This window comes from Aplidium turbinatum, chromosome 8 (genome assembly GCF_918807975.1).
Source record: "Aplidium turbinatum chromosome 8, kaAplTurb1.1, whole genome shotgun sequence".
NCBI classification, from domain to species: domain Eukaryota; kingdom Metazoa; phylum Chordata; class Ascidiacea; order Aplousobranchia; family Polyclinidae; genus Aplidium; species Aplidium turbinatum.
In genome coordinates this window covers 28,891,262-28,904,839 of record NC_137479.1, presented here as the reverse complement: position 1 = coordinate 28,904,839, position 13,578 = coordinate 28,891,262, and the positions used below count along the sequence as shown (strand labels likewise).

Here is a 13,578-nt window from a genome sequence, read left to right as displayed (position 1 = left end):
ATATTGCTTGCGAAAGAAGCCTCACTGTCTCAGCGTTAAGGCCAAAAATAAAAGACAAAAAATGGACAATAAATGTATTAGGCAAATAAAATATCAATAGCCGCCTCAAAATTGAACTTTTTGAGCTTTCGCCGAAGCAAAATCAGCGATAATATCTTCAAAATCAAGTTTTTGAACAGGGGCGCGGGAAGTAGGGGTGCTCAAGGGGCTGCAGCCCCCCCTATAGAAAATTCAGCCCTCCCTGGAATTTTTAATAATTGCTTCAGCCCCCCCTAGAAAATTCTGACAATTTAAGGTTCTTCTCTCTCGTTTGACTTGTAGTAGCTTAGATTCTTATCCACAAGCTGTGTAGCATATCGATGGAATGGGCGCCTTGATGACAGGCGTTGGGGTCTGACTGGTCCATATCTTTGGGAGTGACTGCGGAGAAGGTGTTGAGGATCGAGTCTTGCATGCAAAGCCAGTTTGTGAGAGGCTTCTTCCCTACGGACATGAGCAGGAGCAATGCCAGCCAAAGTTGGCAGATAAGCAGTAGGTGTGGGGCGGAGACAGCCAGTGATGATGCGCAAGGTGTCGTTAATGCATACATCCATCTTTTTTGTGTGTCTGCTACGGTTCCACACAGCTGTGGCATATTCGGCTGAGCTGTAGACCAAGGCTAGTGCACTTGTACGCAAGGTTGATCCTCGGGCTCCCCATCCTGTTCCTGCAAGGCTTCTCAAGAGGTTATTTCTCGAGGTAACTTTGGCACGGAGTGACTCGATGTGGGGTCTGTAGGTCAACTGTCTGCCAAGTTTTACTCCAAGGTAAGTTGGGTTTGGAGTATATGGTAAAGGATTTCCTTTTAGCGAGACAGACAGTTGACGCTGGGATTCCCGATTATTTAGATGGAAAGCGGAGATTGTTGTTTTCGACACATTCAGTTTGAGCCTCCACTTGTCCAGATAGTCAGCCACCAGTTTCAGGTCAATTTCAAGTTTTCTTTCCACCTCGTGCCAGTTCCTGTGAGCGTATAGAAGAGCTAGATCATCCGCATAGCCATACTGTTGCGATGTAGTGCATGGGAGGTCACTTATATAGATATTAAATAGGAGTGGCGATAGTGTTGACCCTTGGGGGACGCCATTTTTCAGGCGGCGTGGTCTGCTGGGTTTTCCCTCGTTGGTATGCAGTAAGAAGGTACGGTTCGAGATGGTCTCTACCAGAAACTTAACCATGTGTCGGTCAGGAATGAGTTGTAATAGTTTCATAGTAAGACCACGGTGCCACACAGTGTCATAGGCTGCTGTAAGATCCACTAGGACAACACCCACCTTCTCACGGGCTTCAAAACCACTTTCGATGTCATCCGTAAGCTTGACAACCTGGTCAGTTGTACATCGGCCGCGTCGGAATCCAGCTTGTTCTTTTGGCAGTTTTGGATCAACGATTGGTTCGAGTCTGCTCAATAAGAGACGCTCAAGTAACTTGTATGGTACACAGAGCAAGGAAATGGGCCTGTAACTTTTAGGGTTATCAGCTGGCTTGTTGGGCTTTCTAATGGCTATGATGTTAGCTTTCCTCCAGATCTTTGGGAGGAGCAACTTCTTTAGGCAGAATGACATGAACTGTCGCAGCCACTCTCTTGCGAGTGGTCCAATATGTTTAATTAGCTCTGGTGGGATCTTGTCTGGGCCTTGTGATTTGCCAGTTTTTAGGTGTTTGATGGCTGCGTCCAACTCAGAGATGTTAAAAGAGGTAGATAGGAAACAGCTTGAACTGGGTACCTTCCATAGTTGGTTGATTTCATTTTTCACTGCTCTGGCATGCGCTTTATCAGCTCCTTGATATTGGCCATTTGCGAGAAGTTGTTTCGCTATGGAGTTGGCCGTTATAGGGCATGGCTTTGGTTTCGTGGTCCTGCCTGTGAGGCGGTTGAGCGTTGACCAGGCTTTACGACTTGAGTGGGTGAAGTCTATTCCAGCGACGGATTCCTCCCATCTATCTCTTTTTTTCCTGTTGATGCAGTCTGTTAAGTCTGTAGCGGCTGCCGCAGCTGTCAAGCCAGGTTCGGATGACATAAAAATATCATATTTTTGTTGACATTCGTTATCCCAGGTTGGTATAAAATTTCTCCTGCAGCTCCTTGGGATGGATAATTTGGCTGCCTTGATAAGGTGTTGGCAGAATTTTTTGTATGCTGCGTCCACTCCTACGGTGTTTGCTTCAGGAATCTGGTTACATTGCTGTTCTACAAGGTCGTTGTACTTTTCCCAGTCCGCTTTCCGGAAGTTCCATCTTGGGATGTTTTGGTTGGTACTGGCCGAATTGGGTTAGAAGGGACAATCAGTGAGGGTCGATGTTGAGACCGAGGGAATTTCTCCAGCACAGCGCGATGCGGAAGGATTCCGCCAAGCTTCACAAAGGCCAGATCGGGGTTAGATGTGGTACCCCATCTGGCAGAGCGGAAACTATCATGTTGTTTTGGGTCGTGCAGAAGCTGAGCCTCTACGAGGGATGCCCAGTCTTCCAGAGCTGTCCCATCAGAGTTAGTGATGCTATAACCCCATTGGATGCTGTGGCAGTTGAAGTCGCCAGCGTACATGCATGGGGAACTGAAGTTCGGAATCGAATCGTTTAGAAATCTTGTCTGTGGTGACTTGTAGACGTTAACAACGCATACGCTCTCGATAGTAGTAGCGACCCACTCTATGTCTGAGTCACTATCATCAGAAGAGGATGCATGTGACCAAGTTGCAGCACTGTGCACAAACGTCGCAACTCCATGGATTTTACTAAGAGTGTAGGAGGCAAGTTGGAAGCCCGTTATCTTCAGGCGTAAAACATCCACACAGTGGGTTTCTTGAAGCAGGATGGCAGTCGGTTGCAAGGGTTCAATCAGGTGTTCAATAACTGTAGACTTTGCTCTTGAAAAGCCTTCCACATTGAGCTGCAGCAAGGTTATTCCTTCCCTTACGACATTCGTTGATGCCGCCCTAATAAGGGCGCTTGATCGGGGTCGGAATTAATCGGAGACTGCAACTCCATTTGTATGTTGTTTGCTTCAGATAAGCTTTGCTTTCTCTTTGCTACTTGTCGGTTTGTTGTCATCAGTCGAATCCAGGGCTCACCACGTGGAGGTTGACAACTTGAGCCCCACAATTTAAGGCCTACATTTTAAGGTAGGCCTACATAACATAATTTCAGAATTTTTTTCGAACAATAATTGCTACGATGAATCGAGTTCCTGTTACGTGTCGCGCTCATCATTTGCAATAAAGAGTCGTCAATCACAGGGAGCTATACCTCTCAGTGGCGGTGCTAGCCACCTTCCCTACTAACACGGCGGTCCATCGTTTATTGGACATCATTCTGCAATATTTACATTTCATGCGTAGTTCTGAACGTTACAATAATGCATGATATTGCTTTGTCATGTCTGACCGACATGACAGAAGATACCGTAGTGCAATGAGAGGAGACGCACGTGCAAACATATTCGGCTTGGTAAAACAAGCACGCACGACGCGGCTTTATTTTGCGATTACCTGCAACGGGGAAGTTTTTCAGCCTGCAGAAGCCGTCGCAAGACAGCTCCAAAGATCTTTGCTTCTTCAGCTTTGAAATCAATCACCATTCTCCGCAAACGGATCAAAAATCTCAGAATAGATGAATCCGTTTTCAAGCTTATGGAAGCAGCGAACGTCTTTGCGTCTGTCAATAACCTAAAGACGCCAAAGGATTCCCGAGTGAGAAAAACTCCAGCAAGATTTTGAAACACAGAGGAATCGGATGCTTTGTCGTCTGCGGGAGAAGAAGCGTAGAAACGACAATACATCGAAGCTCTTAATTTGGTTCAAGCTGAGCTTGATCGAAGATTTGACCAGGCGGATCTGCTTACAGCAGCCAACAGAGAGAAGGCCCTTTTGATCTGTGCAAACGGGGAGGAAAGATCTGATACTGAGATCAGCTTACCCAATGCCATCAGAAAAGATCGCCTAAAAACGGAACTTACTTTGCTCAGCGATGTTGTAAGTGGAAAAACCGCACACTCCGTTCAAAAGGTTGCTGAGATACTATTGCAACTAAACCCTCAAACACTAAATCTTTTCAAAGAAACACGAAAATTCGTGGAGCTCTGCTTTTGCCTCTCGGTTTCGGTTGCATCATCACAACGTTCTTTTTCTGCTCTAAGACGCCTGAAAACGTGGTTGAGAAGCTCAATGACACAAAAACGACTTACGGTACTCATTTTGCGTTGATGCTTGTCTACCAAAACAGTTTGGACACTGTGGATGTTAAAGAACTCATGACACAGTTTATAGAGAAAACACCTGAGCGAAAATCAATCTTCGGAAGCGTGTGAGAGCTCATTTCCACAAACTGTCGTTTTCATATAACTTTCTAGTTTGTTCGTTTTCATTTTAATTTACTGAACAGCTGCTTTACACAGGAGGAGACTGAATTCCCAGTACCGGTACCAGTTTTAAACGTTCCCCATGTAAGGGGGTCTGGGGGGCGAAGCCCCCCAGAAGCTGACAACACTACGACAGCTTCAGCCCCCTCTAGAGAAAAATAGTTCCGCGCCACTGTTTTTGAACGTAGTCTCTTTCTATAGAAAGAATCGATAAAGCTGATAGCAGATCATCATTCATGGTAGAACGTAAATAGGCTACGACTTCATCATTTTGAGCTTTGAGAAACTCCTCTCACAGCTCGCAATTGAAACACCAATGCTAAGATAAATTTTCAGACACAAGCATAAATGTGGTGTCGAATCAAGTAGGTGTGATTTAGCTAACCACTGTAAAAACATCAAACGCTGTTGCATTACGATCAAACGTGCAGAGGTGGGCAGTAGCGCGCTACTTTTTGGTAAAAGTAGCAAAAACGGCGCTACTTTTTAGTTGGAGTAGCGGCTGCAGCAGCGGCGCTATTTTTTTCCAAAGTAGCGGTAGCGGGAGAGGCGCTACTTTTTTTCAGTCGCACTCCCGCTACCAGCTACTTTTTAATTTAAGTTGAAAAAAATGCTTGTTTTTTTTGCAATACTGGCGTGGTCAAACAGCTATATATAATCGGTTTGGTTGCAAAGTTTCGATCTTTTCTAGCTGACGTCAACTTCTTCGGCGAATATCTCCGTGTGATGAAGCCTATCTGCCAGGCTTTAGACATTCTCCAGGGCGAGTCCAAAGCGTATTACGGAGTCTTGCTTCCAACCATCACAATTTGCGGGAAGAAGTTGACCGAGATCAGTGATCTTGTGACCTGTGAGGAGTTAAAAGTGAAAGTTCTTGAAGGGGTGAAGAAACGATTCAACAAGTGCTTCAACAACATGAAATGCGTTATGGCATCGTGTCTTCATCTCTCCTTCAAGACGTCGTGGCTACAATTTGTGCACTACGTTTCCCCGGATGATGCTGACGCACTGCGAAAAAAAGTCAAGACAGATGTAATTCGACTGTTGCGGGAGACATCAAGCCAGGTTGATACCGAGAAGAGTGAAACCAACACCAGTCATGACCCCGAGGATGTATTGTTTGGAGTGTTTGCGCCATCCCGTGAAACGTCGGTGCAGAAAGAAGCAGCAATTGTAGACGCCTTTTTTTCGGACAAGAGCAAGTCCTTGAGCTTTTGGAATAGGCTACCGAGTTAAAACATCTGTTGATTTAATACAACACCCCCATTCCTTCCAGTGCTGCTGTGGAGACACTTTTCTCTGTTGGAAACGATGTGCTTAAGCGAAAGCGGGCAGGACTTAGTGACTCTCATTTTGAAATGCTCGTGTTTTTGAAAGATGCGTAACAATAAATTTCCCTTAGAATATGTTTTTATAACGACGTTAAAATGACAGCGTAAACGAATGATAACATTCGTTTTCAAGGTCGTTTTTGCGTCACTAGGGACTTGTGTGTTTCCTAGTGTCATTTTAGACAAAAGTAGCGGTAGCGCGCGCTACTCTGGCCCAAGTAGCGGTAGAGAGTAGCGCGCTACTTTAAAAGTAGCGGGTGCCCACCTCTGCAAACGTGGTTTCACTGCTTCGCACCAGCCTCTTAAATCTGTCAATTTCCACAGCAAACTCCAAAAAGTCCACCTCGTCATCATAAGTGCTTTTAAAAGCGTTGGTGAATCCATTGTGACTTTCGCTTTGCAGCAGCGCGTGAGGATTCAAAAATCCAAACATATCATTCAAGTGGTGTATGCCGGTAAACCTAGTTTCAGCTTCAAGTTTAAATCTGTCCAAAGCTTGAAACATGCATCGTCTTACTTCTCCAGACGGACTACAGGCTACAGCTATCTAACATCACGCAAGAAGCAACTCGAGCTTTTTAGCTGTTGTTCTAACTTATCCTTAAATTTTTTAAGGTGTGCTAGCTGTCTCTTTGTAAACCATTTTATTGTTTTACTTTTTATTTATTTTTGCATTACTTCATTTCTCGTGGTGTGTGCACTGTGTAGCCTCATTTTGCCGCCCCCTTGCAGCCTGCCGCCCCTGGCGCAGAGCCAGAACCGCCAAGTGGCTGCTACACCACTGTTGGCAGAGATTATCCAGCGCAGGCTATAGGCTACTTTTGCATTCGAAATGATTTTTAACTGAAAAACTTTTTAAGAGGTGATTGAGGGGCTTGCATACGGAAGGAAACCCACGTCGCCATATTTTTTGTAACTGCTTTGTCAAAGTAGGCCGTTTTGCATTCAACCCAGCGTCTTATTTTTGACAAACAAATAATTTAATAATTCAATCTAAAACTATAGGCTACAGTGACATACGCAAAAAACTAGGGACAGTGAAATACCAATACTACGGTACTTCTACCATCACTAGCAAAAACCGTGAAAGTTTAGGCCACATTTCACCAACAGATAACCTCGGCTACCTTAAGCTTTATTCAGACTAAAGTAGCATTAGGGCCTAGCGTAGCCTACTCTTGTCTCTTGATAATAAAATGTCAAATTATATCGAACGCTGGTTTGTTGGGTTGAGTAAGCCAACTACGTCGTCTACGTAAAACATTATATAGGGGAAGGGAAGGTAATTTGATACACTTTTAATATTTTTGCCTGTTAACTGAAAATTACGCGACACAAACTATTGATTTTAAGCTGAAATGAAAGTCTGATCCCTTACACACTTTTTAAAAACATTTTCACTTTTCTATTTTTGTTACTTTTTTTTTAATTGAAATTTTAAAAACGTCACTCAAATGTATCAATTTACCTTCCACGGAGGGTAAATTGATACACCCGGAAGGTAATTTGATACAGTAAAACTAATACAGAAATCCCCTTTGACAGCAAAGCAATAAATGAAAATTTAAAATGTGGTTGGCGTGCTTGGGTGCAAGGATGACTATTGAGGCCTATGTGTGCGGCGAAGCTTCTGCAGCGGAATGGACATGGGAAGGATCATTGGCTGGAGTTCTTATTCAAGGGGGGTGCTTCGCGCTTTTCTCATTTTTTGAAAGCATATAGCGTGTAGACCTACGAAAGCCCATATAATAGTTGTTTCCCAAAGTAGCAGGTCTTGTTAATGAAGAATAACTTATTTAAATCAACTAGATCAATAACAGCATTTATTACAGTCACAAAAAGAATTTAATATACTGTATCAATTTACCTTCTCTACATGTATCAATTTACCTTTTTCAAAAAAAGTTATAAAATTCTGATTTTTGTATGCTTGGATGCACATTGAAGAAAAAACGTGACATGCCCTTGAAGCCTTATCAATGAACTGTCAAATGAGTTAGGTTTCATCTTTCAGGAACTTTTCTTTAATTTTCCAGACGAAAATAATCATGAGTTAAAAATTTTACAAAAATACTCAAAAAACACACTTTTACAATTTTATGCCATAAAAGCACGAGTTAGCTGCATGGTGCAATTTTTGTAGGCATTATTTTCACAGATCTTCCACCTAATGACAATATTTTTGACTAATATTTTTTGTACATTTCTGTAGGGGGGGTGTATCAAATTACCTTCCGTATCAAATTACCTTCCCTTCCCCTACGACGTCAAGATCACATTTTTTTGGTTTTAATACGAAATCTATCCAAATGAGTAGGCCTAACTAGTTGCTGCAAACCCAAAAAATTATCGTCAATGCAAGCTGAGTAGGCTATTAGCCTATGGCGTTTTTTCAATTCGTTTTCGTTTCAATTCGAAAAAAATTCGAATGCCTCCCCCCCTTGAGAAAATTATGCGTACTCCACCAGTGGCGTAGCTGGGTATGGTAGCTAGGTATGTTATCGCAATGGGCGCAAATAAAAGCAGGATTATTATTATTATTATTATTATTAGCAAAGGTCTAGAAAAAGCTAGAAGCAACAAAACGCTGACGTTGTAATGTGCATGAATATTGATACTAAAGCAGGGCAATCAGTTACAGATTTTGGGAATTTTAAGTTTGCATTTGTGAGAACACTGGACTCACTTTGGCGACCCTAAAAGTAGGCTGCGATTTGCGACTTCTTTCATGGCGGCGATACACGTAGTTCACTATTTGCTGTTTTTGCGCATCAAAAATACACTTTATGAAAAAATTTACAGATTGACTTCTGGCAACACTAACTCGGATCCCTCTCTATGTTCTGGAATATTATTATTACTACCGTACTGGTATTTACTTTGCCTTTGTTTTACTGTTCATACATTTCAACTCATGTGTAGTTTCCATATCAAAAAAGCGATTTGTTATATCTCCTGATGTGTACATTGAAAATGAATGTGGAGCTATGCCGAAATAAACTTGATGATGTGTCTTGGTGGATTCCTGTCTAAGACGGCATGGTGGTATTTTTTACACCACCCAGGAACACTTTTTTAAATTATTGACAGTAATGCTTTTTTACTGCTTTCAGCTGTAACAGTACGAATAATCAGATTTAGTTGTTAGAATCTTTTAATTTTGCTGAAGTTGGAGAATTTCTCTTGGTGAACTTTTGTTTGCCAACAGGGGTTGACAACGTTTGCCGAACAAACTTGCAACAACTGTTTGCTCCATGTCACTGACACTGAGTCAAATTTCTTTTTATGCTTTTTGCTAGCCAAGTTTACGAGAGTGACTGATTTTATGCACTCCATTTTTATTGTTAATGAGTACCGGTAGCCTATATACAATACGGTAAGTTTAGTGGCTGCAAGAATTAACAATATATACGGTATATACTTATTTCAAAACAGAAGTTTTATGACATGTATTATTTAAGGTTTTCAGTTTTTCCATTTTTTTAATGCTGCCACTGTCATACGTTTATTAAAGTATATATATAGGTCGACTTTATGTTTTGCTTTTGGGGCTATGATTGCACAAAAAAATAGAGAGCCTACGTAACAACAAGCCTGAGTGCATAGTAATTGACATCATCTTGCTTGAGTGAACAGGTGCAGATAGCCTCAGAGACTTTAGTCATAATACATAGCCGTACGAGACCAAACCATTTGGGGGGGGGGGGGGGGCAGATTGTAACTTTGCCCAAATCTACACGCTTTTATAGAAATTGCCCAAATATAATGTACGGTATGCGGTGCATGATAACAGTGAAAAACTAATATAACAATATCACCAGCTAGCTAGAATTTCTTACCGTACCAAAGTAATCAAGATAGAACAACTGAATTTATCTTGGAATATACCTTGCTTGTGCATTGTTCGATGCTTCTGCACTTTGGCATGGTACCGTAGGTAGGAGTAACATTTAGGAGTATTATATAATTTCAGCAGTAGCATTTTAAATGTTGGTGAAATTAACATGACACAGTTGCATATACAAACTAAATATTTATTTTTTATTTTGGGGCGCAACTGCATCATTTTAATTTGGGTAGTTTTATAAAAGTAACCAAACAAAGTTAAGCAACACCACAACATTAACATTACATTTAACAGGTATATACAGTATATATAACATTTTTGTTAAATGTTGTGGTGTTGCTTAGCTATGTCTGTTTATGGTTGAAAAAGTACTGTTACTGTAACCTCTCCACCCGAATTGTTTTATAAAAGTATTTACCAGATTTATATAAATTCATATTTTGTAGTTGCCCAAATCAAGATGATGCATTTATGGAGATTATGAAAAAATTAAAGACTTTGTAAATTTTGATGCCAAGGCAACTGCATCATGCCAATTTGGGCAGTTTTATAAATAGACTATGATCAGATAATTTCGTATTTTTTTGTTGCCCAAATCTAAACGATACAGTTATGTAAATGGGAAAAACTAATGAATTTATTCATTTTGGGGAAACTGCCTCACGTTAATTTGGGCAGTTGCATAAACAGACTAATCAGTTTCATCAGATAATGTCATGTTTTCAGCTGCCCAAATCAACACGATGCATTGAAAATTAGCTATATATTATATTATAGCAAATTTTGTGTTTTGATTTGGGCAGTTTCACAAAAGTATTAGAGACATATTTTGGTGGCTGCCCAAATTGGCATGATGCAGTTGGTTAAATGCATTTCGTATATACTACAGTTTGATCACCATACAATACATCAATACGGGTGTGCCAAATGAAAATTTTGCGGCACATTTCTTGTGCAAATAAGAGGCTGTACCGTACTTAGTTTGATAGGTAAAAGATATTAATTTGTAGTTTTTCTTAATTCATGCAATTTTGTAGCTTTTCATATAGCAATTTTTGTCCTAATAATTTCAAGATTTTGCCCGAATTTGCGACGTTTTGAAACAACAGGAGGGGCAGCTGCTCCCCTGGCTCGAACGGCTATGCCATAATATATGGTAAATGTAGCCTCTGCCTATTTTGTTTGTTCAGTTTAGCTTGGGTTACATTGATTGACTGCTGATTTTTTAAAATAAGAATATGTCCTAAAGCCTACCGGTAGTTGTTAAGATTCTATATTGTTGGTGATAGAAATGGCAAGTGCATCTGTTGGGCAGCCTTCATTTTACTGCCACACTTGTGAAGCCCGAATCGAGCCCATAACAGAAGTAAGTGCACACTTTAATAAAATGATTGTATGTACTATGTAATGGAACATTGTAGACAGATGTGTTGTCATCTGTCAGTGGATGCAACCTAGTTCGTACCCTGAAAAGATCGAGAGAAAAAATTAAAAAAAGCCGAAGTTGCAGATCGCAGTTTCCGCAAATATTTTAAAATTTTTCCCCTGGAAAGATTGAGAGAAAAAATAGCACAAAGCGAAGTCGCTGATCGCAGTTTCCGCACACAAAAAAAAAACTCTCAGGATCACTACCGGAAACTTTTAAATGTTTGCCGAAACTCCGATCTCAGCCCTAACCCTTTTAAAATGTTTGCGGAAACTGCGGTCAGCGACTTCGGAAAACTCTTAGGATCATTACTGGAAATTTTAAAATGTTTGCGGAAACTGCGGAAAAAGGGTTCTATTTTTTTCTCTCGATCTTTTTAGTTTGTTTGTTTGCGGAAACTCCATTCAGCGACTTCGGCTTTTTTTAAATTTTTTTTTCTCGATTGTTTTCTAACTCTAACCCCTTTTAAAGTGTTTGCGGAAAAACGGAATCTGCGATCAGCGACTTCGGCTTTGTTCTATTTTTTTCTCTCGATCTTTTCAGTTTGTTTGTTTGCGGAAACTCCGATCATCGACTTCGGCTATTTTTAATTTTTTCTTCTTGATCTTTTCCTAACCCTAACCCTTTTAAAATGTTGCTGAAACTGCGATCAGCGACTTCGGTAAACTCTTAGGATCATTACCGGAAATTTAAAAATGTTTGCGGAAAAACGGAAACGCCGATCAGCGACTTCGGTTTTGTTCTATATTTTTCTCTTGATCTTTTTAGGGGAAAAATTTTAAAATGTTTACGGAAACTGCGATCAAGACTTCGGCTTTTTTTAAATTTTTTCTCTCGATCTTTTCAGGGTACAAACTGATGGTACGAACTGTTCAGGGTACGAACTAGGTTGCACCCTCTGTCAGTCATCTGTCAATGGTACTAGGCTACTGTTTGCTTTGGTAGTAAACTTTCTTTTATCACTTCAACGGCCCATTAAGGTTTGAAAATTCAATGATTTATAAGTATCATCATCATTATGTTCCTTCCTTGTATTGAGGACTGGATACAATGCGCCATTGTTCTTGACCACGAGTTGTTCGTACTTCATTTTCGTAACTTAATTTTGTCCATTTAGTGATGTTTGTTGTTATAAGTACAGAGGGATGTTTTAAATGGACTTTGCCTAATTTTTATATCTTTAGTCTCATAACAAAAGTAACTTCTGGATGTTTTTTTGTATCTTTTTTACCCTTCAGGTCTGGGTGTTAATAATACTTCATGAAATATAGTATGCAGTAAACTTGAGTATGTGGATTTATAATGTCTGTTGTGTCACTAGGTTATTATTAATAGCTATTTATAACAAACTGATTATTTGAAATACAGTAGGAAGTTTTCCTCTCAGATTGCATTGAACATAATATACGGTACTTCGGTTTATTTTTAATTTGCTGAAGTGGAAGCATGGCATAATGTACCATGTTCATAAAAGGTTTGCTGCTTTGTTGCAGCAATTTACTTTAAATGGGCTCCTTTGATGCATGAAACAATAGTGCCTGTGATTTTGCAGGTAGAAGTGTTTGGAAATATCATACTTGTGTAAGCAAAGTCTTCATTAAAAATTCCTCATCATTTCTAACCTGTGGTAACCCAATGCAGATCGAACACGTTCCTTTTTCTTGCTAATCCAGTCGCTCGTGTGTTTTTTTTTAAAATCAGTTGGTTGTACTTTTTTGTCAATTTCACTTCTTCAGCTCATTTTTGGCTTTTCTTGCTTGGATTTGTTTTCCCAGGTTGTCCGAGTTGTTGATTGGTTTGAGCACCAGTTGTTCTGATATCAAACTATGTTATCTTTCATGACCATTTCAGGTTTTTGATGGAAAGTTAAAAATCAATTAAAATAAAGTTGAGATAAGTTGTTTAAAGCAAAATATTTTTCAAAACTGAAATTTTGCTTGGCGTAGGCTGACATCCATGTATCTTGGTATCAATTTTCAATCGTGGCAGTTTTGTTTCACTATTACTTTGAAATGACAGCTAGTTTTTTAAATTAGTTATCTGATTAACCTACTTATTATTACGGTATATAAGGTAGAGATGATCACACCAACTTGGCAAATTTAACTTTGTTATAGAGCTTCTGCCAGTCTGCCGCACAGTGTAGCAGTAACTTCTTCAGTAGTCTACTTGTTCTTAATTTTAAATTTACTCATGTTAACCACCGATTTCTTAGATATTTCAAATTATGATTTATCGTGTTGATTGTTGGTCAAAGAAGGTTTGTTTTGCTGAAAATATAACTAAATAAGAAAAAACAGTTATTTGTGTGTATGTTGCGCAACAGCCTGCATGTGCAATTGTGCATGATAGGATATTGTCGGAATGGCCCGTTTCGGTGAGTCCGATTCGGTGAGTCCGATCCTTTAACGGGGGATTTTTTCCATTTTTTTTTAAATTATTGGGTACCGTAGCCTAATTATCATTGCCGTTTTAGGGTTAGGGGTTAGAGTTGAGGAACTCACCGAATAGTAGCAGACCCGGATATTGTGCATGATGGAAAGTTTCAATACAGCTCAACTGGTATTTCCATATTGAT

The 13,578-nt window shown here is 40.2% G+C and overlaps 1 protein-coding gene across 2 annotated transcripts in view; it reads left to right on the top strand.

Annotated features, from left to right (window-relative positions):
- Positions 1–10,803: 10,803 nt before the first annotated feature.
- Positions 10,804–13,578, top strand: part of LOC145775911 (E3 ubiquitin-protein ligase RNF115-like) — a 29,840-nt gene continuing 27,065 nt past the window's right edge. For both annotated transcript variants that reach the window (XM_082587313.1, XM_082587312.1), the window contains exon 1: positions 10,804–10,940. In XM_082587313.1, the coding sequence (XP_082443439.1) occupies positions 10,866–10,940 (75 nt within the window). In that variant the 5' untranslated portion in view covers positions 10,804–10,865. The remainder of the gene's footprint in view (positions 10,941–13,578) is intronic.